Below are 22,967 nucleotides of genomic sequence, written 5' to 3' on the forward strand. Positions count from 1 at the left end.
CTTTCCCTGAAGCTATTCCAGAGTTCCTCACTCCTCTTAAACGTGAAACCATTAGTGCTGAAGTAGGCAGTATTTTGATGTACTTCGGGAAGTGATTGAAAACTTGTGGCTAACAGGCAGTATAGAAGGATTCGTGCAGCTGTTTAACGAAGATTGAATACCAACGTGTTTTTCATGTATCTTTAATTATAAAAGAAGTTATAGATGCAAAAAGCCAGTTTCAGGACTAATTTAAACCCAGCGTCCTGTGACTGATTTGAAGTAAGAGAATGTAAAGCTCTTACATTGTGTGGCAGTTTTCAGAAGCCCTGTCATGAAGACCTTCTCTTATACTTTTAAGGAATTATGCTGAGGCCAAACAACTAGTGTGTTTTGTTGCAGTACAGTCATCCCTGTCCTGTTCTTGTGCTGTCAGTCCTTGTTGTTTCTCAGATTTATACCAGCTATCCTAAAAATCTTTGTGTCCTCTAATGCTGAAAAGGCTCCTATGCATACGCCTTATCCAGTAGGCTGACAGGGTGCTTCCAGGGTGCTTGGAAATTCTAAGAACATTTTTGTTAGAGAGGCAGTGGAGAAGGTGTATTCAGTCACAAGAGGCAAAAAAGTCCCCAACCTATTGCTTGCAGATCATATGAACATTTTATATTTGTATTCCCATTTAGCTTGCAGTCCTGCCCATCTGTGTAATTTCAGAGTTATGCTTGTCCTTTGACAAAAAAAGAGAGCAACATTTGCAGAAATTAGATATGCGGATCCTTTTTTCCTTTTACAAACAAAATGAAAATGACATTCTCTAGCCTCATATTTATGTAAAGTATAAAATAGTGTGAACTTTCTCAATCCACAACTGAGATCATTAATATAGGCAGTACATTATGAATATTCATCCCCAGCACACTATGGTTTCTGGCATTGCTTCCACTAGTATTTGATGCATTCATTTCTTTCATGTTTTCTTACTTTAATATAGAGCGTGGTTGATTTATTTCCTAATCCATGTGAATGTGAACTTCCTCGGGCTATTGAAACGCACTTTTGTAAGTCTCCTTCACACAGCAAGAGGCAAAGGGAAAAGTTTTTTATTCATTTGGTAATCTGTTTCTTTTCTTATTTTTTTTTCCCTCAAATCTCAGCTTGGAAACCAGAAAATAACTGCCCCTGTGATGGAGGTAAATGCTTCACAGACACACAGACAAACAGCAACAGAAGCTTCTCCACTGCCTCTTCCTCCTCCTGTGGTACCAGTTAACAGAGCCTCTTTCTCACCAGACAGTGGCACCCATCTAGTACCATATTCTTTGCCAACGCTTGATGATTTTTTGCCTTCACGCTTTTATAAAACCCCATCCCTCTCACAATTTTCGTATAAATGCCCGTATCTAGCTTCTGACAGTATTATCCACAGGAACGAAACAGCCTCTGTAAGCACAGATTCTGCCATGAGTGAGTGCTCCTCCCGCACAATGAGTGAGTCCTCCACTGCCATTCTAGATGAGCTGCAGACTTGTAGCTATGATACTACTGACTGCTCTGAAACACCTTCCCCAACCTTGAGCCAGATGTCTGCTGTGTCAGATGGCACCACCTTAACCAACACTGCTGCCACTTCTCATGTAATTATGCTTCCTTTTTTCCTCCTCCATTTTTTTTCAAACAGGTTGTCAAAGGGGAAAAGAATTCAGATTTGTCTGTTATCCCATTACGCAGACAAGTGTTCCTTCAGTGGTTTTCTGTGTTCACCGTCTGACAGTATGTTTTGCAAAAACAGTTGTTCAAAAAAGTCATTGGCACAGCAGATTTGGTTATGGGAAAATGGTGCTAAGTTGTTGCACAGCTGTATGCTCAGCTAAGGTATATCAAACACTTCGCTTAAAATAAATGAAAATAAATTCAATAGATATCTGTTCCAAATGCATTAAAAGCAAGCGGTCTGTACAGCTTTAAGACATCTGTTTAAAATACTGTCAGCAACATATAGGTTTGTGGAGTTTGTAGCCTCTGGGCTACCACCATTTTTGATTTACGGAGATACAGATTTCAATAACATAACTTGTGAATGCATAGTAAGTGTTGGCAATATTTAACGCTATTTTTTCCTCAGCCATGACCACTGACTGCGCGAAACTGTTTTTCTATCCTCTGACTAACCTTTTTCTCTCCTAAGCACAGTTTCTTACAGGAGTGACCTTCTTAAATAATCTTGTAGAACCCAAGTTTCCTCTTACTTCCCTCTTCATTAAGTCAAGGGAAAAAACAATATGCAATTAGACATTTTATACAAACCTTCACTTTTCTGTAGCTTAGTACACTCATATATGGGTGGAAAGAAGGTGTGGAATTTGGGTCAAATCCAAATCACTGCCTATTTCTTTTGAGATTATCTGCATTATTAAAATGAGTCAGAACAAAGCCTTCATTTAAATTGAGTGATGTAGTGCTGAAATACAAACCAGAGAGATGTTCGGAGACCAAAGTTTTACAGGGTCACAACAGTGTTCAGAGCTTGTACAAAAACTTCAGCATGCTATCATTTCCAAATCTGACAAGAACAAACACTGTATATCTTTTTAAAGTTTCATGTACATTTTATAAGAAGAAGCATTTTGAGCCCAAACTTGCACATAGACGCCTGGGAAGTCAACAATCTGTTGTCAGTGCTCTGGATGCTGTTAAAAAATTAGTATTAATAACAGGCATGTGAAAATTGTCATTCCTAACTCTTTTAACACAGATCTGAACCAATTTTGGGGTTGGTGTTTTTTTGTTGTTGTTGTTGTTGGTTGGTTTCTTGGTTTATTTGTTTTAAAGAATCAGTACTGCGAATCTACATACAGCCCGGGAGTTGTAACCAAAGATACCAATATAGGCCGGTACATATAAATAAGGTGCAGTCACTTCATGACCATTCGCTAGCAATGGGAAGCATGGAACATTTATATTTTCTTCTAACCTCCTTCTAAAATAATCAGCTAGCTGTATTTGTTTACTTTGAGCACCATTTTTGTAAGCTAAAGAGAACAGTCTTTCTTTCCTTTCCTTTTTTGGGTAGTCTCCCTGTAGAGGGATATGTTATGGTCAAGTCTGACTAACACTTTCTGTCTTAGACATGGCACAGATGAGCATAAGGTTTGCTCACCATTAATGGACAAAGAGAAGGGATGAGTCTCCCACCACAGGAGAAAAATCCCCAAACGGACCTAAGAGTCCCACAGAAATTAACCTGCTGGCAAGACTCACCTCTTCAGGGTAGATAAGTTCCATCCTCTTTAGAGGAGGTCCAGATGACTGTGAGTGTATCTGTGAAATGAGAAAATGACGGGAGAGTTGGTGGCACATACATGTGTGCTAGTGGCTCTACCTGTGTAAAGATCTCCATTCTTACTGGAGACTCCTACTGGTTTTGTAGATGAAAATCACTGAGAGAACAGTAAAAGTAATACAGGATTTTGCCATCCAGCACCATGCCCACATAAGATGGAACTATGTTTTCAGAGATGATATGTCCGCACCGGGGATGTTTGCTTATTCTTGAGGTCTCTAATGAGAGCTTAGTCAAAAAGGTTTTACAGCAGATCTTCTGAGAAGAAGAAACAGCACCAGGAAGAGCTGAATCGACAAAATTGTAAAATATTCCTGGCAAAAGGCAAAGCTAAACATAAAGCTGTGGTTAATTTGCCATACTTTTAGTCACAGATTACATCTTCTTTGAAAAACTGAAGTATGAAAAGTGTAATTCTTATTTGGACTTAAGCTTAGATTTGGAGTTAAAATTGGGCAACAGCTGGTTTTGGAAACTATTTTTTCTGATTCTATTCCAATTATGAACATTTCCCATATAAAGTAACTTTCATGGGTTCTTTTTGTTTATGTAGTTTTAAATTGTGGAATCTAATGGAAACTTGGAAGTGGAAGTACACATTAGACTTCTGCCCTTTCCCAAGTTCAGGGCAGTCTTGAACTTCAAGAATTGATCCTGAGTATTTTAGCCCAGTTCAGTGTCTCGAGACTAGGGGTGTGCTGTGCAGCATTGTTGCACAAAAATACTCAGACATCTATAGTGGGACCTCTTTGCTGACTGTGTCAGCAGAGAGAAAGTTAGAAAGCAGCTCCAGTCCCAAGAAGACACTTCGCTCTGCTCTGATTCAGAAGTGCAGAGAGCTGCTCTTTCAGATGCTCAGGCAAATTAAAGGAAGTTTAAACCTGGTACCTAGGAGGAATCTTTACTAGAGTTTGATTACCCAGCAGCAGAGGTAGGTGGCTTTGCTAGCAGGGGAAAAGAGGTAAACTATGCTGGAGATAAAAATAAATGGAGGAACCTAGGAAAATGAACATGAGCATGAAAGAGATGAGGATTATCTTCCCAATAAGCTGGGGGAAAAGTGCATTTTAGTGAAATAGCTATTTTCTGAATCATCTTAATTTCCCACAAAGGAGATTGCTTAGGAAAGTAAAAGGTCTAATTCAAGGATAAGTATCTTAAGGATTTCACTTCCTCATAAAAGCTGAGAAGAAACTCTGTCACGTGGAACGAAAGCATCACATTCTCAGAGAAATGTCAGTAGCTCCCGAGTGATTCCAAGGTCAGGAACTTGGAATTTGAAACTTATCTCACCAGTGCAAGATGCATCAGATAAAGCAAAGCAGCAGCCGCCTTCACAAAAACTTTTCTCGAAGAGAAAGTCATTAGGAACTAAGAAATCATAGCTGAGCTGATATCCTCTCCAAAACTTTTAGAAGCAAAACCAAAAATGTCATGTATTGACATGCCACATATATGTTTATGACTGATCTCTATCAGCCACTTCCGTGGATCCTGTTTTTCCCAAAAAGATAATATTCAAGAAAAGAGAATGGGTGAACCCCTGAACTAGGCTAGAGATAGGGAGCCTCATCTAGGAACCTCATCTGAAAACGTGGTTTTATACCTCTTGAAATGCTGTCTTTGAGCTCATGTAGCTTTTTCATTCTTACAGCTCCAAGTTCTTTTTGGGGGGAGGATGGTGTGAGAAAAGCCGACTTAGTTTACATTGTGGTTCTTAACTTTATTAAGAGAGGAAACATTTAAACACAGAAATTTTAATGGAGATATCACCACAACAGCATCTAGGAGATGCCTTCACACGATGGCTGCAGAAGAGCCAGAATTTGTTCTCTCAGCTATTGGAGGCCGAGAGATTAAAAATTTCAAATTAAATCAGTAATCTCCAAAATACAAATGTATACAAGAGGTCACAAACCATTTCATATTTAAATGTAAAAATAATATGCTTTTTAATATCTCTTTTACTTTGCTTTGCTGCTTCAGACAGCCTCACGTTTTACGTTCACAGCGTGTTTCAGTTCTCTTTTGTTATATAAAATCGAGCAAAGTTTGTAGCACTTCTGATTTTTTTCAGATTTAAGGAAGTGTTCTGCATTAAAAGAGATGTTACAAAGAGGTTCCCTCCCTTTTCTGCTGAAATGTTGACTAACCTCTCGCTTCTTCCAGTGTTTTCTCAATAACTCTGTTTTGATCCTTGCAATACTCCCCACAATGGTGCTACAGCCAGATGCAGGGATTCTAAACCTGGGTGCAGGGAAGCAGCTTGTTTCAGAATTACCTCTGGTGACTAAAGCCTAAATAATCTGTGAAGCTGCTATGCTGCCAGTTTGAAAATACAGAATCCTTTTGGTTAGAAGAGACCTTTAAGATCATCAAGTCCAAATATTAACCCAGCACTGACAAGTCACCACTAAATCATGTCCCTCAGCACCATGTCTACATGTCCTTTAAATATCTTCAGGAATGGGAACTCCACCACTTCCTCAGGCAACCTGTTCCCGTGCCGGACAACCCTTCCAGTGAAGTGCTTTTACTTTTCTTTCCCATTTTATTTATTTGATTTTGCTCTGTTTTTTTGTGGTTGTGGGGGTTTTTTATTGGTGCTATTTGTTTTTATTGTGTTAATTGCTTATCAGTATCCCATAGTCGCTCCAGCTGGCTTACATTTTTTAAAGAAGCTTTGGCTCACTCCCACTGCTAGTCTTAATGAGACTTTTCCCTTCGGTCTGCACAGAAGTTCCCATTAATATTAATGGGGCTTGAGCGTGTGCATTAAGAGAATATGTTTCTGAGAGTGAGTGATCTTTCACAGGCAGCCTTTGACACACAATGAGAGAAACTTTTACTGTCATCTTCGTTTTATATTGCTGTCAGACCTCTGCAGACCTTGTTTGTGCCATCTTTGTTGCCTTGACCGTGGTCTTTCTGTCACTTTCCCATGACTTCAGCATACTTCACAGACAGAACAGGAGAGAAGAGGGGAGGTACAAGGTATATAAGGAAAGCATTCTGCTCCCCGTGTGATGAGTTTTGTATTTCAGTGAATGCAGATGCCATCGTGGCTAGGTACCTGACAACCGGTAATTGTTGTGTGGATGACAGTCTTGCATCACTCTTTGTTTGGGATGGCGGTGGGGGGGCTTTGTGTGTGGTTTAATGGGATATTGTTTTGTTTCTCTCAGGCTCAGATCACAGTGAATGGGAACTCTGGCACTGCTGCCAGCCCAGTGAGTCACTTTCAAAGGCCTTTTTCCCCTTCTTCAGCTTACCCTCCACCAGCTTCACTGGGTTCCAACATCGTTATCATGCAGCATGGCAGGATGATGGGTAAGCCTCACACAGAATGTTTGCTTTATACATTACACAGCATATTCCAATTCATGTGGCAAAGACTGCAAACAATTTCAGAGTGCTTTACATCCACAACAAAGTTACTGTCTATTCATCTACCTTGGCAAGTAAATGCAAAAAAAAAAGAGTATTTATTGTTATTTACAGTATTGATCCTGAACTCATGTTACTATTAAGTTTTATTACTGATGCATGTGAGAGTGATCTCTTTCCACCTTTCTACTAGCTTTACCAAGGAAAGAGCACATATCAAAATAGCCCAACCTTCAGATTTTGCCTTCTTTAAGAAACCAAGGGACAGCTTTGGTTCTCCCCACATCTTCCATAATCTTCAGCAGAAATACTGCTAACAAAGGGAGGGACTCTGAGCTTTTAAACACCTAACGCAATGTCAATCTGCAATTTGTTTATGCATTTTTTTGTAGGACGTTGTTAATTTAAAAAAGAGGGCATGACCAGCCTTAGAAAGGCACTTTGCCAGTATAATCTAATTTTGCCAGAAGAATTGTTTTCTTGCTGCTTTTCCTACCAGTGTTTTGCATACTCAGACAAGACTATACATATAGAATTTGAATGTGATCCTGGAATTTACTTTTTTGTTGTGCATGCTGGGAAATTAGGTGACAGTTCTCACTTTCAGACTTAGAGCTTCGTCAAATGCTGCTATCCCCATCGTAGTGATGAGTACAAAAACTGTATACATGGGTTTCTCTACATCCCAGAATTCTAGAGTTTCTGTTTGCTTCCAGTTTGCTGATCTAAAAGCCTATCAACTTGGTTTTGCATATACTTGAAATAAGTATTTTCCCATGACTTTTACTCTTCTAAGATGATGACGTTCTGTGTTCCATTATAACAGCCTGATTTAATTCTCTTTGTTCATGTAAAAATCTCACTGATGGCCTCAGTTTGAGGCCTATGAAGAATCAAATCCAAAATATTTTCTGTATTTAACACCATGCATTTTGTGAAAAGGGCCCAAATATTCAGATCATTTGTGAAGCAAAGTTCTCCCTCGCCATGTATTGTGTAGCACTGGATTATTTACAGGATTTCAAACTTGAGGAAAAAACCATGCCAAATCCAGCTCTCTGCAGTAGGAGTGATCAAAAATATTCAAATTAAAATTAGAGCTTTCAGTCACCAGAGCTCCTTTTGCTGATTTATATTATAATTCAAATATTTTGCTTCAGAAGAATCAACAGATATTAATGTCACAGGAAAAGCAATTGTAATCTTCACCAGCACTGTCAGAATATTTATTGTTCCTCCCTACATTCATTTATCCTGCAGTGGAAATGTTTCACAAGCACTGTAACCTGCTTTCACAAAAAAAAGATGCTTTGTCATAGCAGCCCACTAATATACTGAAACATGCTGCCTAGAAGGAGTAGAGCTGATTTTCCTGCACACAGGAAAGAAGTATGTCACCTACTGCAGTACAAATTTTCACGACACATCCCAGCAATGAAGTGCTTTTTCTTAAATAAATGACTCTGAATTTTAGAGGGAAATGGTAATAGTGACATATTGATTTCATTAATTATACAGGAAGATTTGGGGGAGAGAGATAGAAATATTGCAAGTCACCACAAACCAGTAGCAGCCTGCACAGTTCACCTGTAGTACTGTAGGTGTATCATCAGACTGCTCTGCAGATGCCAAGCCACTGAGCGCCATTTTTATGGATTGTGGGTAGAGGCATTTAGACATACCAACGTAACTTCAAGGAATGAAAAATATACGTCAGAATTAAAAAAAAATAATAATCATGCATCAAGACTTAATGTTTCTAAACACGTATCGTGTAAGCTTTTGTGGAGGGCTGTTTGAAATCTGTTGCTGTGCTTATAGAAAAGCAATTTTCTATAGTTTGCTAGACTGGGGATGGGGGAGAAGTTTTGAAATTATATCACTGGTTTCAAGGAATGGATACAAAAGGTGCAGGAGTTTGATTTATAGGGAAAAGGGCTGTTGCCACTATTTCTCAATAGATTTTGGTGGGTTTGTGGGTGTTTTTCTGGTTTTTGGGTTGGGTTGGGTTTTTTATGAGGAAGTTGCTATGAAAAAGCACCTCTAATCTAAGAAGGTCTGAATTGAATAAACTGTCTGGTGCTTAAATCAGTTAATGATGTTGTTAATGTGACTTTAAGTAGGCAAAGCCCCAGCTAATACAATTTTTTTTTTCCTTATGCGTTGTATATGTATGTGGTGAAGATTGTTGTCAGTCTTTGCACAGCATACTGAAATGGGGAAGCGAGTTATAACTGCCAGGTATGATTATTGTACCTTTATACAATATTCTTCACATTATCTCTACAGAGTCCTCAGAAGCATACTCACACCATGTTCAGACTGTTGGCAGCACCACCACCACCAGTACAATACCAATCTGCAGATCCTCAGAAGAAGAAAAAAAAATTACAGTCATTAAAGCTCCACATTATGCAGGGATTGGCCCGGTAGATGAATCTGGAATCCCTACAGCAATTAGAACGGTAGGAAATTCGGGGGAATCTGTGTATGAACTCATACAATGAAATGATTGTTGGTAATGGGGTTTTCACATTCTTCTAGTCTTATATAATGCGGAATACAGTGTGCGTAATCAGCGAGCTCATGAATATAATATTGTGTGTCGACGGGAAAGGAGAATGCTGATGGGAGCATAATTGGGCAAACTCATGTTTCTAGTTTTAATTAGAAGTAGCCAAAACTCTTTCTTGCTTCTCTTGTTGTTCTTTCTTTTTTGAGATACGCAATAATTGCATTCATTTTGTTATTTCTAAAATTGAGTTTATACATACTATATATGTGCATGCAAGCAATTATACATTTATGTGTGTGTATATAAAAATCTCATGCTTCTGCATTTTGGGGAGCAACAATTCTCATGTCATCAAGGTAGTGTAGAAATTAATAGTTTTGTTCTGATAATAATCGAAGTGAATAGCATTTTTGTGGAAGTGCACTATATAATCGCTGTGCCCTTGAGTGACATGTAAACAAATAGCGTGGAAGCCCTTTCATTGTGCCTAGCCCCGTTTTGATCATCTGCCACTAGTCACTGCTTGAGTGGTCCCAGGATGTCGAACTGAAGAGTTTTGTTTTCACTATGATGAAGCATTCTTTCCACTCTGCTGTCAGGGCAGCCTCTTCTGGCTGGTCCAGAGAGCACAGTGGCAGCTGCACTAGGTCTGTAAAGGAAGTGCTTACTGGCCTTCCCAGCCGGAGAAGAAGTGCTGTGCTAGACGGAGAAAGAGTAAGAAGAGTGGGAGCCAGGATGAAAGCAGCAGAGCCCTTGCAGGTGAAGTCTTTGTGAGGTGCAAGGATGTAGCAGCTGTTGGATGTATCCTCTCTGCCAAAACTGACGTGAGGGGCTGTGCTGTATTGCCAGTAACTGCTTCAATGGATTGGAAGAATAGGGGGGTAACAGGAGTTGGTGGAGAAAAGCAATAGGAAAAATGCAGAATAAGTGGTAAGATGGGGACAATTTTGGTAAGAATGGGGGGCAACTCTGGCATTTCTTGCTTTATTTTTGACGTAAAAAGTAGTACAATCAGCATCTTTTATAAATTAAGAAATCTCTTTGCAACAATGCTCTGGCTTTCTTCCCCCTTTTTAAGTAAATACGTCGTTATGCTTTATATAGGATAAAATAGTTATTTTGGTTTTTTTTTTTAATAATCGGTTGATCTAATAGGGTGCACACCAGTTATATAAGATTATAACAGAAATCCCCCTCAAGTGTGTTTATCGGAGTTGGCAATCTGCCAACCTATATTTAACTTTCAAATTGCATGGTCTGAGTCTCTCAGATTTTCTCCTAAAAACATAATGTAATTTGATTTAGGACATTTTTTGGCTGGATTTGGTGGTTTTTTGTTATGTTTCACTTTCAAAAATATTTTATACCTTGTAAACTTAGTATTCTAGAGCTGATTGTCACAATGAGATGCGAGTTAAAAGATAGTGCTGGCATGTGTGTATGAGTGTGTCTCACATGCCGCTTTGTGTCCGTACTCTGCTTCCTTAGGATTCAGCTGGGAGTGAGATAGTTTTCAAGATACTGATTTGAGATTACATTTTAAATATGCACAAGCATACTTGAGCCCCGTGTACCCCAGTTGTGTAAGAACAAAGGTGGTATAGTTGTCAGCAAAAGACTCTGATGTGCTGCGCTTTGACGCCTCTCAGAAGTGCAATGCTGTGCTGAAACATGCAAAAGTGATATAATTGCATTTCCCATGAAGAGTAGAAGGTAGAATATATCACTCGCTCTTTCTCCAAGGTCAGTGAGCAATCTGAACAGGCAACTTCTCCCAGAAAGTTCAGCCTCTTTGCATCTCGAGAGAGAAGGAAATTTTCAAATTAGTTATCATTGCATGCCAAGTTTAAAAGTTTTTTTCCATCTTTCTAAAAAATGGCAACAATCTATTAAAAAAAGCAGTGAATGCAGATTCATGGGTGGTAGGTAGCATACACACTGTGTTCCAAAACCCTCTGCCACCCAAAGGCAAGCTTCTAAATAAGAATTTGGGAGTATCTGTATTTCAGATTTGGAGTGCTTTTCAGGAGTCGAGAGATGTTTCGAGCTGTGATTATTTCTTCCACGTCTGTCTTTACTCTCAGAACATGGTTTGTGACAGCTGTTTAGCCAAGTAAAACAGAGTGATCTCTTCGCTTTGTATTCCTGCAAACCCTCTCTGTCCGAAGCTGCTGAGAGGGGAAGGCTTCCTATAAAGCTTTCCCTTCTCTCAGAACCTCCATCCCACGTTAGCATGTTCCTTCCATACAACTTGACCTCTTGCCAGGACTGGGAAGTGCAAGTCCAAAGCCTGAAAATTCAGATCATTGTTAAGTCCTGCCACCACGCCAAGCCCTGCCCCAAAGACAGGGTGATATCCCAAAGGTGATATTCCAAGGCATTAAAAATGAAGTCTTTGGAAAAGAGAGAGTGAAATGCTGTTCACTCAGAAAAGCATTCAGTCAAATGGCACCACCAGAGTTTACCACCGACAGGATCCTAGGAAAGGAAAAAACGGATACATGGAAAGCACTATGACTGCACTGCTTTAAGACTATCCAAAATGATTGCTTCATGTCTATCAAAATTAATCTGTAGAATGAAAAGGCTGTTTACTAAGAATTAAAAAAAAAAAAATCAAGTCCCACCAGATTTCTTTTCTGTACTTAGTGAAGCAATATTTCAGCTAAGAAAAAAACCACAGAAGGTCCACTGAAAGTCATAAATGCCTCCTTTAACTGCATTCTTTCTGATGGATTATTAGAATACTGCAGTGATTATGGACTCTTTTAAGTACCAACTGCAGATACTCCTTATGTCCTCTTCACACTGTTTGTCTGATTGTTCATTCACATATGACGATACCATGTTCTAATCTTTAATTGCAACAGCTATAATATATGCAAAGCAGGATGGCATCTGAATGGCTTGGTGCATTGTGAAAACTGCTAGTTTTTCAAACGAAAGTTTGTATCTGTGATTAGTGAATATAAATCGGGAAAATGTGTTTTAAAATTAATTTATTCTATTACTTAACTAATCCCATCTGTTTTATAATACGAAGCCAAATTATTGGCTGAGTCTTTAAACACCAGGGTGGGGCTTGAGTGGGAGATGATGGGAGAAAAACATTCAAATGTCCAGAAAGATGTTGGGAGACCCTCTTCTCTGCTCATGTGGGAGCTTCTTCATACCTGATCACTGTTTGGAACTATCCTGTTGATTTGTGGATGACCTGATTGATAAGAAGGATCTGGCAGAGACATCTGTGCAGCTTTGTCCCCTGACAAACAGTAGGGTCATAGAAGTAATATTTGCACTGTGTCCAATCTATTCACCTATCACTGAATTGAGCTCTATTGAAAGACTCTTCTTGGCCCAATACAATCATAAAGGCTTTAGTTGTTCTATCATGGGACCATTTCAGGTTTGTAGTGCTATGGGAAATGAGGAGTACCATGGAGGTTATGCCCATGAACATGAACGTACGTTTGAACGTACATGGCCTTGGAGGTTCAAAGAGTACACTTGTGTCAAATTCAGATGTTCTGGAATAAACGTTTAGTACCTTTAGGGAAACAGTGTTAAATGGTCCAGATTAGCTTCCGAATATCTCCTCTGTGGCATAAGTCAGGAATGTTTGTAGATGGGGGAAGGGACCTGATCTTGATGTGAAACTGTATCTCCTTCATCTCTTGCAAGCAGGTCTTGGTAAAAAGCATAACCTGCCATTTAGAATTCTTTCTTCCCCAGCAGATCCCTAAGTTCTTCAGTTGACGGTCAGCATTTCTTTTAAACAGATGGGGTTTTTTAAATGTCATTTAGTAGCAATTTTATGAGAACTCGTACTGATTCCTCAAAATACGGGAGCATTTTCTGCTTATTCCCTTACAGGAAGAGGTCACAATTGTTAACGAAACAAGATTAATTATGTACGGTAACTGTAAGAAGTATCTAGGGCAAAAGTGTGACTCACTAAATATGGCCTGGAACCACATGAATACACTCAGATCTGTCGGTTATTTTGAGAAGATTGCAGAGAAGAATTTGTGGATTTTTACTTTTCTTGGTAAAGAGGAGTGGGCAGAGTGACTGCAAATTTAGTATTAGCTAATGCAAGGTAATGCACATCAAGACGGGTCTTTTGAATTATCCCTGTGCACCATGACTTTTGAGGATAATTTTGTGCATCCGTGTTAAAATTTTTGCTTTTCTGACTACTGTAGAACAATTAATAGTAATTATAGTGAAAACGTTTATTATCTCCTTTTCTGGAATATTATGATCCTATCTGAAGGAAAATTGCAGCAAAAGGGAAAATGCAGTATGGTAAGAAATGAAAATAATTAGAAGCATGACCAAATATTGATCTGAGGAGAGTTTAGGAACTTTGGGATCACTTAGTTTACGCAAAGTAAGGATAAGGATAATTTAATGAGTGGTTATTGAATGTTAAAATTGAGTTGCCAGGAAAGGGAATTTAAAACTGATAAAAGGAAATACTGTTTGTTTACAGTCCAGACATTAACTCTTAAATATAGTGTTGTCTTAGTTATTTTTTGGTAGCATTCTAAAGTTTTTCTGCATTATTCAACAATTACAGTTGGAAGATAATTTAAGTTGGAAAGTGCCAGGATTTCAAAGGAAGCTCTTCTTGCATGCTTGTAATTGCTGAGGTGTTTGTATTTTCCTCTAAAGTATATAGCATCCATCGTTGTCAAATATAGGGCACTAAGAAAATAAACTCTTTATCTGGCCCCAATCCCTACTTTCCCAACCATTGTACCCTCCAAGATCAGTCCAAATCTGACTCAGTCTTCAATGTCTTCCAAAACTTATAGGAATTCCAAGATGAAAAGCATAAATATGCCATTTGAAATAGTATGAAAATGTTTATCTTAAACAGGGGACAAAATGTAACAGACTTTGTGTCCAGAGTAACATGAAATGTCTGATCAAATCTGAATTTTTTTTTGTTAATTGTTAAAAACTGTGTTCTATTTAGACAGTTGACAGGCCGAAGGATTGGTACAAGACAATGTTCAAGCAAATCCATATGGTTCATAAGCCTGGTAAATATGCTTTTGTCTTGACTGGGTGGTTCTCTGTGGTATTTAAAAATGTGCTTTTCTGCATTTTGATTGTCTGCTATGTGAAAATCCAAGTGTTCACCAAATGTCAGATGAGTCAAATCAAACTGGTAAATTGGATGATAGATTTTACTGCAGAGATTGTTATTTTCCTCTGCTAAAGGCTGAAAATTTCTAGTGGATTTACTTTATTATTAAAACTAAATAAAAATTAAAGTTATTAGGATAGGTATGCAACCAGTATGCTTCCACATCACTGGAGAGCTCAGTGAAGTGATTCTCATCTCCAGTTTGAGAGATGACGAATTGGCCACTGTAAATCTCCGAGCATATGATCTTCCTTTTGGAGATCTCATGTGTTAGAACAGCATGGGCTAGCAAACAGGCTCTTTTGAGGATACATTCTCTGTCTGAATTGCATTTTTTTTCATAGAATGTCTTACTTGGTTTTGCTTTGATGACGTTACTAGCTTTAGAGTTAACGTCCTTTATCATGATTGTCACCAAGAATGGTCATTCCACCTCCAGAATGAAGGAGACTATTCATCTGAGGTAGAGCTTGCATTCAGTATGTACAGAGAATGTTAGTGGGAGAATAAAAAAATGTAAGCAGAAAAATTTTGGCTTACAAGACCAATTTTGAGTGCTAGTCACACAGTAGATATTTGAGGTTGCTTTTTGTGATAGGAACAACTTAATAAGAGCTGACAAAAGGAAGAAATTGAGCTTGGGGAAGGGCGAATAGACAAAACGTTGTAATTTGCAATTCAGTGCTAACCAGTAAGTACACAATACAAGTGACACGACCAGAAGGTACCATTTTACCAATAAGACAGTAAAAATAGCCTCTTTTTACCAAAAGAGGCTATAAAATGTATAATGAGAAGAGAGTGTCTTCAGCAGATGCCTTTGAGATGAGGAAAATAGATACACTGCTTGACTGCCTACCAATCTTCTGTTTGTATTTGCAAAAATAATGAGCTGCATTGCTTATGCAGCGATAGACGGGCACGTATTGCACTACTGTAACATGTATCTTTTTTTGTAGATGACGACACAGACGTGTATAATACTGCCTATGCATACAGTGCTGGTAGGAAATATTCCCTCACTTCAAATGAGTCTTTTGTTAATGTCATCAAATAATGGGGGTGGATAACCATTCGTGCTTGCTTTTATGATGCTTATGTAAACACTCGTTGTCATCTTGTTGGATCTCAGTTGGTGGGTTTTTATGCTTTTTCTCACAAATAAAGTTTAATTTTGGTTTCATTCTTACTATAGAAATGGATTGCAGCTGTGAGCCTCTTACCGCAGATGGGATACACTGTAGATCTGTAGTTTCTTGATTACATTGCATTTATTTTCACTAGTGATTGTGAGTAGTGCAGCCTTTCCGTATCAAAATGAAAGGGGAACTCCTGTGTGAAAGTACAAATCCTAATTACTGACTTGGGAAGGCAAAAAAGTTGCACCAAAAGCTCCTTTTAAAATGTGCAGTAAGAGTGCCTCATGAAAATGATTCTGTTTTATGATCGTGTTTGTTTTCGCTATGGTCACTGGTGTTGACATTATTTAGCTGCAAGAAAAAGACATTCTCATCTAAGATAAATAATTGTGTCTTACGGAAGATTATAGCCATGTGGTAAAATTATTTACAAAACAAAAATGGAAGTGCGAATAGTGTGCAAAAAACCATAGCACCTTGTGCGAAAATGCCATTCAAAATTCTTCTGTTTCGGTGTTTGTTGCATTCAACATGCTCTCACACTGCCTTTGCTGCACTGTTGAGAGCATTTGTTGTGGGTCAGTTGTTTGAAATCTGTTTGGACTCTTGTGATCCTCTTCTAGATAATCTATTGCCTAGTTGTCCCAGCCAAACGATGAAAAAAATGCACATTTCCTGACTCAACTCTTCCTTCTGAACATAGAATAACTGAGAGACAGGAGGAGCCTGCAGATTAATTACAAGCTCTCATTACAGCTCTGATGGATATGTACAGTCACTAACATCTCTCCCTCCCTCCAATTAATCATTAATTTAACTATACTGCACATTATGTGTGTGTTTGTAGTTTTATATAGAAATATATAAAAAGTATTCTAATGAGCTATGCAGGATACAGCAATGTAGTTTTAAAAATGCATTTAAATATTTTTCTAACCTTGCAGCTTTATTGAGTCTGTGGGTTCTTGTAGCATTCTGTGTTGTGTTTTATTAAACTCAGTCTCATGCTGTGATACCTCTGCTTTTGCTTTATACTAGGTAGCTACAGTCCATCCTTCTCTGCACAGGCACACCCAGCTGCAAAGACTCAGACGTACAGACCATTGTCTAAAAGCGCTTCTGACAGTAGCTCTGATGCCTTTAAGGTCTCATCCCCCTTACCACCTCCACATGTGCCACCTCCAGTACCGCCACATCGTCTGAGGGAAAGGTCTATACCAGAAAAGTAAGTTAGCATATTTTCAAAAAGTGCTCCTGGTACGTACAGTAATCCAATTACAGGATATCGCAAAGGATAGAATAGCAGCTACAGAACAACTTGAAGGCCTTCATTCAAGGGACAGTCAGGTGATGAGAGCTAATCTTCATCAGTAGTGTGAGCATCATACATGGTGCTGCCGTTTCTTCAATGTGCTAAAGAAGCGCTTATTCTTACAAGTGATACCACCACGAGCACTTAAGATTTTCATTAGTCCTGCTTATAGTGTCAGAACAGTCTGTGCTGTAGCAGCTGTCTTGAAGTCTCTGAGTAAGAAAGACTATTTATGGTATGCAGTAGCAATCAGAACGGATCTAAAAGGTGGTGTAAGTTGAAATTCAAGGAAGAGCAAAACTGTAAGAGAGTAGCAGTCAACCCATGTTTTTACCCAGAGCTCAGAAATGCTTTATATCCCCATTTTTTTCAATCTCCATCTCCATTTTGGTAGATCAAGAAGGTTTTCACAAATGAAAGGGGCATTTCAGACTTCCCATGGTTTTCCAGCTTCAAACTTGCTGCACAAACCAGGTGCCAGTGGTTAGAGTCCAGACTAACTCAGGAAAGAAATGCTTTTCATTCTGATAAAACCATGCACACAAACTCTATATACTCTTCAGCTACTAAATCAGGCAAAAAGCTTTTTCTTTAGTGTTTACATTCATGGATACTACATGTTAATATAATATCGTGTTATTATACATTTATATGTGTGTGAATATATGTATGTATTTTATAAATATATGGAAAGGGTAAATTTTTTGTTCTGTTTGTGGCTACAAGCCAAACTCTCTCGATTACATTCAAGTAACAAAACAGAATTTGCCCATTTTTGTCAGTTCGGACATTGTAAACATTTTTATATGTAGATAGAGTTATATTAAACAGTTTCAAATAATTTGCAATTTGACTAAAGTATTGTAAGACCATACTGCGTGTTTAAAATTTGCAGGTAGTGGCAATCCAAAAGGTAATCCAGCAGATACACGTATTGCAAAGGAAAATGACATTGCTCGATTTTTACTGATTTTTGCTACGCCTGTTGCTGAGAGGAGGTTGTCAAGAGGAAATGCTAGGGGTTAGAATTGGGCTACCTCCCAGAGGCCATGAGGTTTGATTTTGTTAGCAAGTCATACAGAAGTGCAGATTTTGTTAGCAAGGCACCAAAATGTGGATCTGCTTAGCTTTGATCTCTGAAGTTAACGTGAGTCATCATCGTTGTGCCAGGACAAATGTCTTGGTCATAGAAACTGAGGCCTCTTGCAGTTCCTTTTGTCAAGCCTGAAATTATTTTCAAATTATTTTTAGTGCTTCAGCACTCATTTTGGATGTTTAGCCTCTCATTTTAATGTCCTGCATGGTAAGACAGGCACTGGAAATCTATGTTCCAGGCCAGGGGGTGCCGAACATGTTCGTTATGCTCTGCTGACAGCTATAGCTTGTCAATCTTTTCCTGCCATTGGGAGATTCTTTTTTTTTTTTTTATCTATAAGCCTGAGTATTTAAAATCTCACATAAGAGGCTTAGGTCCACATGTATCACATTTTCATAGCTGGAAGGCAAGATATGGTTTGCATTAACAGTTGGACTCAAAAATACAGTCCATATGGGATTACCGGCTAACCACTGTCAATTAGGTAAACTGAGTGTGAATCGGAATTTCAGTAGCATCTTTTTTTTCTTCGATGAATTGCAGTATAATGCAACTTGATCAGAACAATTCCATTTTCCTCTTCATTCTCAAAATATTCAAGCTTTTCTGCTGTGGAACTGATTTTTTCCTCTGTGAAAATAAACAATACAGCCATGTAGAACTACTTCCCTTGAAATGTAGGGTGTTTTATAAATAGAGGTGTCTGTCCCAGAAATTGCACTCACGAACATACTGTAAACACAAGCTACCCATAGATTTTTTTCTTTTTTTAAGGCATGTGATGTGCCTTATTATGTCAGGTCACATCAGACCAAGTCACATCAGAAAGCCTAATAGAACTGATGTAATTTAATGTATATGCTCTTTCTTACTGTAAATACAGACAATAGCTGATAGGGTTTCTCCTTTCCTTTCCCCCATTCTTTGAGTTACTAGTGGGTCATTCTACGCAGAGCTAAATAAAAAGCTGCTGTTTTCCAAATGCAGTGTAGGTACTGACTACTAAAACTGCCATGATAAGGTAGCTGTCGTTGTGATACTAACCAGTTAACTATCCCCCCAAAATGTATAGGCAGCTATTAATATAACCTGGTAAATGACTGAAAAAATATAGTTGTAGAGGGTTTCTTTTTATTCTCTACATAGCACTATTAAATTGAAAGTAAATTTATAATTGTAGAGAAAATGGATAATTTCTGTCCCTAAATCGACTGCCAAATCCTTGTTCTTGTTTCTCTTGTTCAAATTTTCAGTGAAACAGTATACTGCTTACAAGGATAGTCAGGAGCAGTTCTTCTACAGATCAGGATAAAGAGCATCTGTTAGATTTTCATGCTGTGTTTTAAAATAATTCCTTGGGTTTTGTCTCATAAAAATTTGTAACTTTTTCAATATGGACCTACTATCACATCATGTGATGGTAAAAATATCTACCACTTGCCTATATTAGTATCACACATAAAACAAGTATAGCAAATTTGCAGTTTGAGAAGGTGTGTCATGGTATTTTGACACAGTATGTCAGGGAAGTTTTTAAGCTGATCTACCAGTTACAACAAAAATACGAGTAATCCCATAGGCTGGACATCTCTAGTATTTTTTCTGCGGTACTGAGTACACCCGCCTTAAACCGGTTAAGATGACACAGTGGTTAAAACATTGGGATGCTAGACCAGACATTGCACAACTGAAACCTGGAAAGAGAAACCATGCTGAGATTCATTTGGTTTTGCATGTTTGTCTTGCACAGAGCTATAAAGCAAATGGCAATGACAATAAATTAACTCGATTGCTCATATTTGTTATTTAGAAATGACTGGGATCCCCCTGACAGAAAGATAGATACCCGCAAGTTCCGTTCTGAACCAAGAAGTATTTTTGAATATGAGCCAGGAAAGTCATCAATCCTTGAACACGAAAGACCGGTAAGACACGTAAGTGAAATGGGTAATATAGTAAGAGGTTTGGTGAGAGGTCACCTTTTTGTTATTTACTACTAATTGTAACCACTCAGGTGAATATCGAAGGTCCTTTTTCAAATGTGATTTTGCAGCAATTTGTCCTTGCTCTTTGCTAATGGTTATGTTGAAAATGTGGGTTTGGCTTATTTGCTAAACTTAGATCTTCTGGTATTTCCAGGAAATCAAACCACCCCTGTGCAATGGATGATGAGCAGAACTGTGAATTAATCAGAACTGCTTTTCCTAATTGGCATGCATCTGCAGCGCTCCTTTTCAGTACTATTAACAGCACATATGATATGTGATTAACTAATGCATAAAAATAAACTGTTTACATTTTCAGGATGTAATAATTGTACACATAAGGAGATTTTGGTCAAATACTGGTCAAGGTTGCCCAGAGTGGCAACTCTGTGGAATCTCACTTTCTGCAGGCATTCAAGACTCACCTGGAGACAGCCCGGAGAAATCTGCTCTGATTAGACCTGCTTTTAGCAGGAGGTTGGACTAGATGACCTCTGGAGGTCCTTTCCAGCCTCAATTACTCTGTGATTACTGAGTGTATATGAACATGTAATTAGAAGCCTTTATTCCTGCTTTCTGAATAATGATTGTGGAATTTGTCACAAGTGTGTCTGATAAAGCTATGCTTATTGCATGCAAAATGATCCTTAACAGTTTTCATTTGCTGAAAGACACATATTCACCCAGCCTTTCTGATTTACCTTTGTGCTATCTCAATACTTTATTTTAGAAAAACAGTTACGTATCAATGGCAATATTTTCTTTTCTTGGTGTTTTACTTTGCGGTCGAAATGCTTGAGGGAATCCAGTTTTAAGGAAGGGGTTTGTGTAATCAATACTGGATTACTGGCCACATCTAGAGGCCGTATCTGGAATACTGTGTCCAGTTCTGGGCTCCACAGTTCAAGAGAGACAGGGAACTACCAGAGAGAGTCCAATGATGGGCTGCAAAGATGATTAGAGGACAGAAGCATCTCTCTTACAAGGAAAAGCTGAGAGACCTGGGTCAATGCTTACAAAGATCTAACAGGTGGGTGTCAAGAGGATGGGGCCAGACTCTTTTCAGTGGTGCACAGTGATAGGACAAGGGGCAACAGGCACAAACTGAAACGTAGGAAGTTCCATCTGAACATGAGGAAAAGCTTTACTTTGAGCATGAAAAGAGCACTGGAACAGGCTGCCCAGAGAGGCTGCAGAATCTCCTTCTCTAGAGGTACCCAAAACATGCCTGAATGCAATCCTGTGCAACCTGCTCCAGGCGAACCTGCTTCAGCAAGTGGGTTGGGCTAGATGATCCCCGGAGGTCCCTTCCACCCCCTATCATTCCATGATTCTGTGGTTATTATTTGCTTCTGTGTTACTGTATTACATGCTTGTTCACAGAATTTATTTTTACTAATTTAAAATAAATGAAGCAAGTAATTGAATTCCAGAATTTCAACAGTGTGAAACACGAAGCACCTTCTCCTTGTCTTTTGTGTCTTTTGCAGGAATAAAATTTTTCGTTAGCTAGAAAATACGAAGCTGTGTTTATGTGAAATTCATTTCTTGCAGAAATGATGTATTTTTCAAAGAGGAAACTGGCATTACTTTAGGAACTGCTAATTAATCAATGTAATTAAATGGGGTTCAGTATTTATTGAGAAGATGAACTTAACAAATAATTTTATCTAAAAGGTGATGGCACTTGTTCTGAGCACTTTGTTGTGGCTGTATTATACACACTAAGGTCATTTACCAGCTTTCCCAATCCCAAAGAACAACAACAGATCCAAGTTAAAAAGAAAATTACAGTGATGTTTCAAGAATGGATTCACTTTTCTAATAATTACATTTCCTACTCATGTAATGTGAAAATAATTCATATAGGTATTGCAGTGCTGATGAATACGATCATAGATCATCTGATCATCACCATTTTTCACTCTTAGCAAACCAATGAAATGACCAAAAAGTGGGCTTTGCTGACTGTTCCTGAATCCTTCTTCTTAACTTGCTTATGCATTTTATTTTTTATGTTGTCAATCAAGAGGTTGGATTTTGAGCTCTGTTTGGTCCTTAAAATATTTTCATGCAGAAAAGCCTTAGTCATGTTGTACTTACTGAACAGCATCAGTCAAGGGCAAGGTCACACTTTATCAGCTGAAGCTTGGACTAGAGGTTTAGACTTAGCTGATGTAAATACAAGGAAACATTTCACTGTAGAATAAATCTTAAAAGCTGAGGAAATAATATTCATGGACAAAAATGAAAGATATTTTGTTTCTGTTTGATATAGTGTTGCAAAAGAATGGAAAATAGGAATTAATATAGAATACAAGAGGTGTAAGTTGTGCTGACACTAGTGTAACATTATTAACTGATATAAAAATAGTTGACGTGAGGTATCACACTTTTATTGGTCTGGAATTTCTGCTGTTGGTAAAGATGATGTTTAGCTTTATGCATTGACATACTTTCTTTGGACCATGTTACAAAAAGAAAAATATTTGGTTTCACTAAAGCATTTGCTCTCCTTGTGATCATTGAATGGGATATGCAAAGCAAAACTCACCGCTTCGTAAAAGATGATTGGCACAGTAGGTAAAAAGATTTTTTTGGTGTGTGTAGGAAAAGATGACATCTGAAACCAATGCATTAGTTCCAAATTCAGATGAAAACTCCAAATTCTCAACTGTGTCAGTGTTGCATGAGTTAAGTCTTTCATCTTGATAATCTCAAGAGTTGATTTTTAATGTCTGAAAAATTGGTCTGACACTGAAAGAAAATAATAATCAAAATATGGAATATAAAAATAAATATAGTTCATTAATATTGTAAAAGATGGAGATTTGTAGCATCTGAACCAGAAATTTTTATTAGTTTTGCCAAAACCAGAGAGTCAAAGAGAGTTTCCCCAGCACTCCAGATCTTAAAATTTTTAGCTGAAATTAAATCATTTCTGTGTTTACAGGATTGCAGTTTTGATCTTAAAATGATCTTAAAAAAAAAAACCATGATGTTTACAGCTGCCTTATATGATAATAAACAGGGCAGATGAGGTCTGACAGATCGGC

General features: G+C 38.2%; 1 protein-coding gene across 3 annotated transcripts in view; it reads left to right on the forward strand.

Annotated features, from left to right (window-relative positions):
- Window positions 1-22,967, forward strand: part of SORBS2 (sorbin and SH3 domain containing 2) — an 86,095-nt gene that overhangs the window by 19,760 nt on the left and 43,368 nt on the right. The window contains exons 5-10 of one of the 3 annotated variants that reach the window (XM_010145092.1): window positions 6,505-6,649; window positions 8,996-9,171; window positions 14,206-14,272; window positions 15,339-15,383; window positions 16,557-16,743; window positions 19,737-19,851. In XM_010145092.1, the coding sequence (XP_010143394.1) occupies window positions 6,505-6,649; window positions 8,996-9,171; window positions 14,206-14,272; window positions 15,339-15,383; window positions 16,557-16,743; window positions 19,737-19,851 (735 nt within the window). Of the gene's footprint in view, window positions 1-6,504; window positions 6,650-8,995; window positions 9,172-9,956; window positions 9,981-14,205; window positions 14,273-15,338; window positions 15,384-16,556; window positions 16,744-19,736; window positions 19,852-22,967 lie in introns of those variants that run through there. The other 2 variants (XM_010145094.1, XM_010145093.1) reach the window with 2 other exon arrangements.

Source organism: Buceros rhinoceros, unplaced genomic scaffold, assembly GCF_000710305.1.
Source record: "Buceros rhinoceros silvestris isolate BGI_N320 unplaced genomic scaffold, ASM71030v1 scaffold15811, whole genome shotgun sequence".
NCBI lineage: Eukaryota > Metazoa > Chordata > Aves > Bucerotiformes > Bucerotidae > Buceros > Buceros rhinoceros.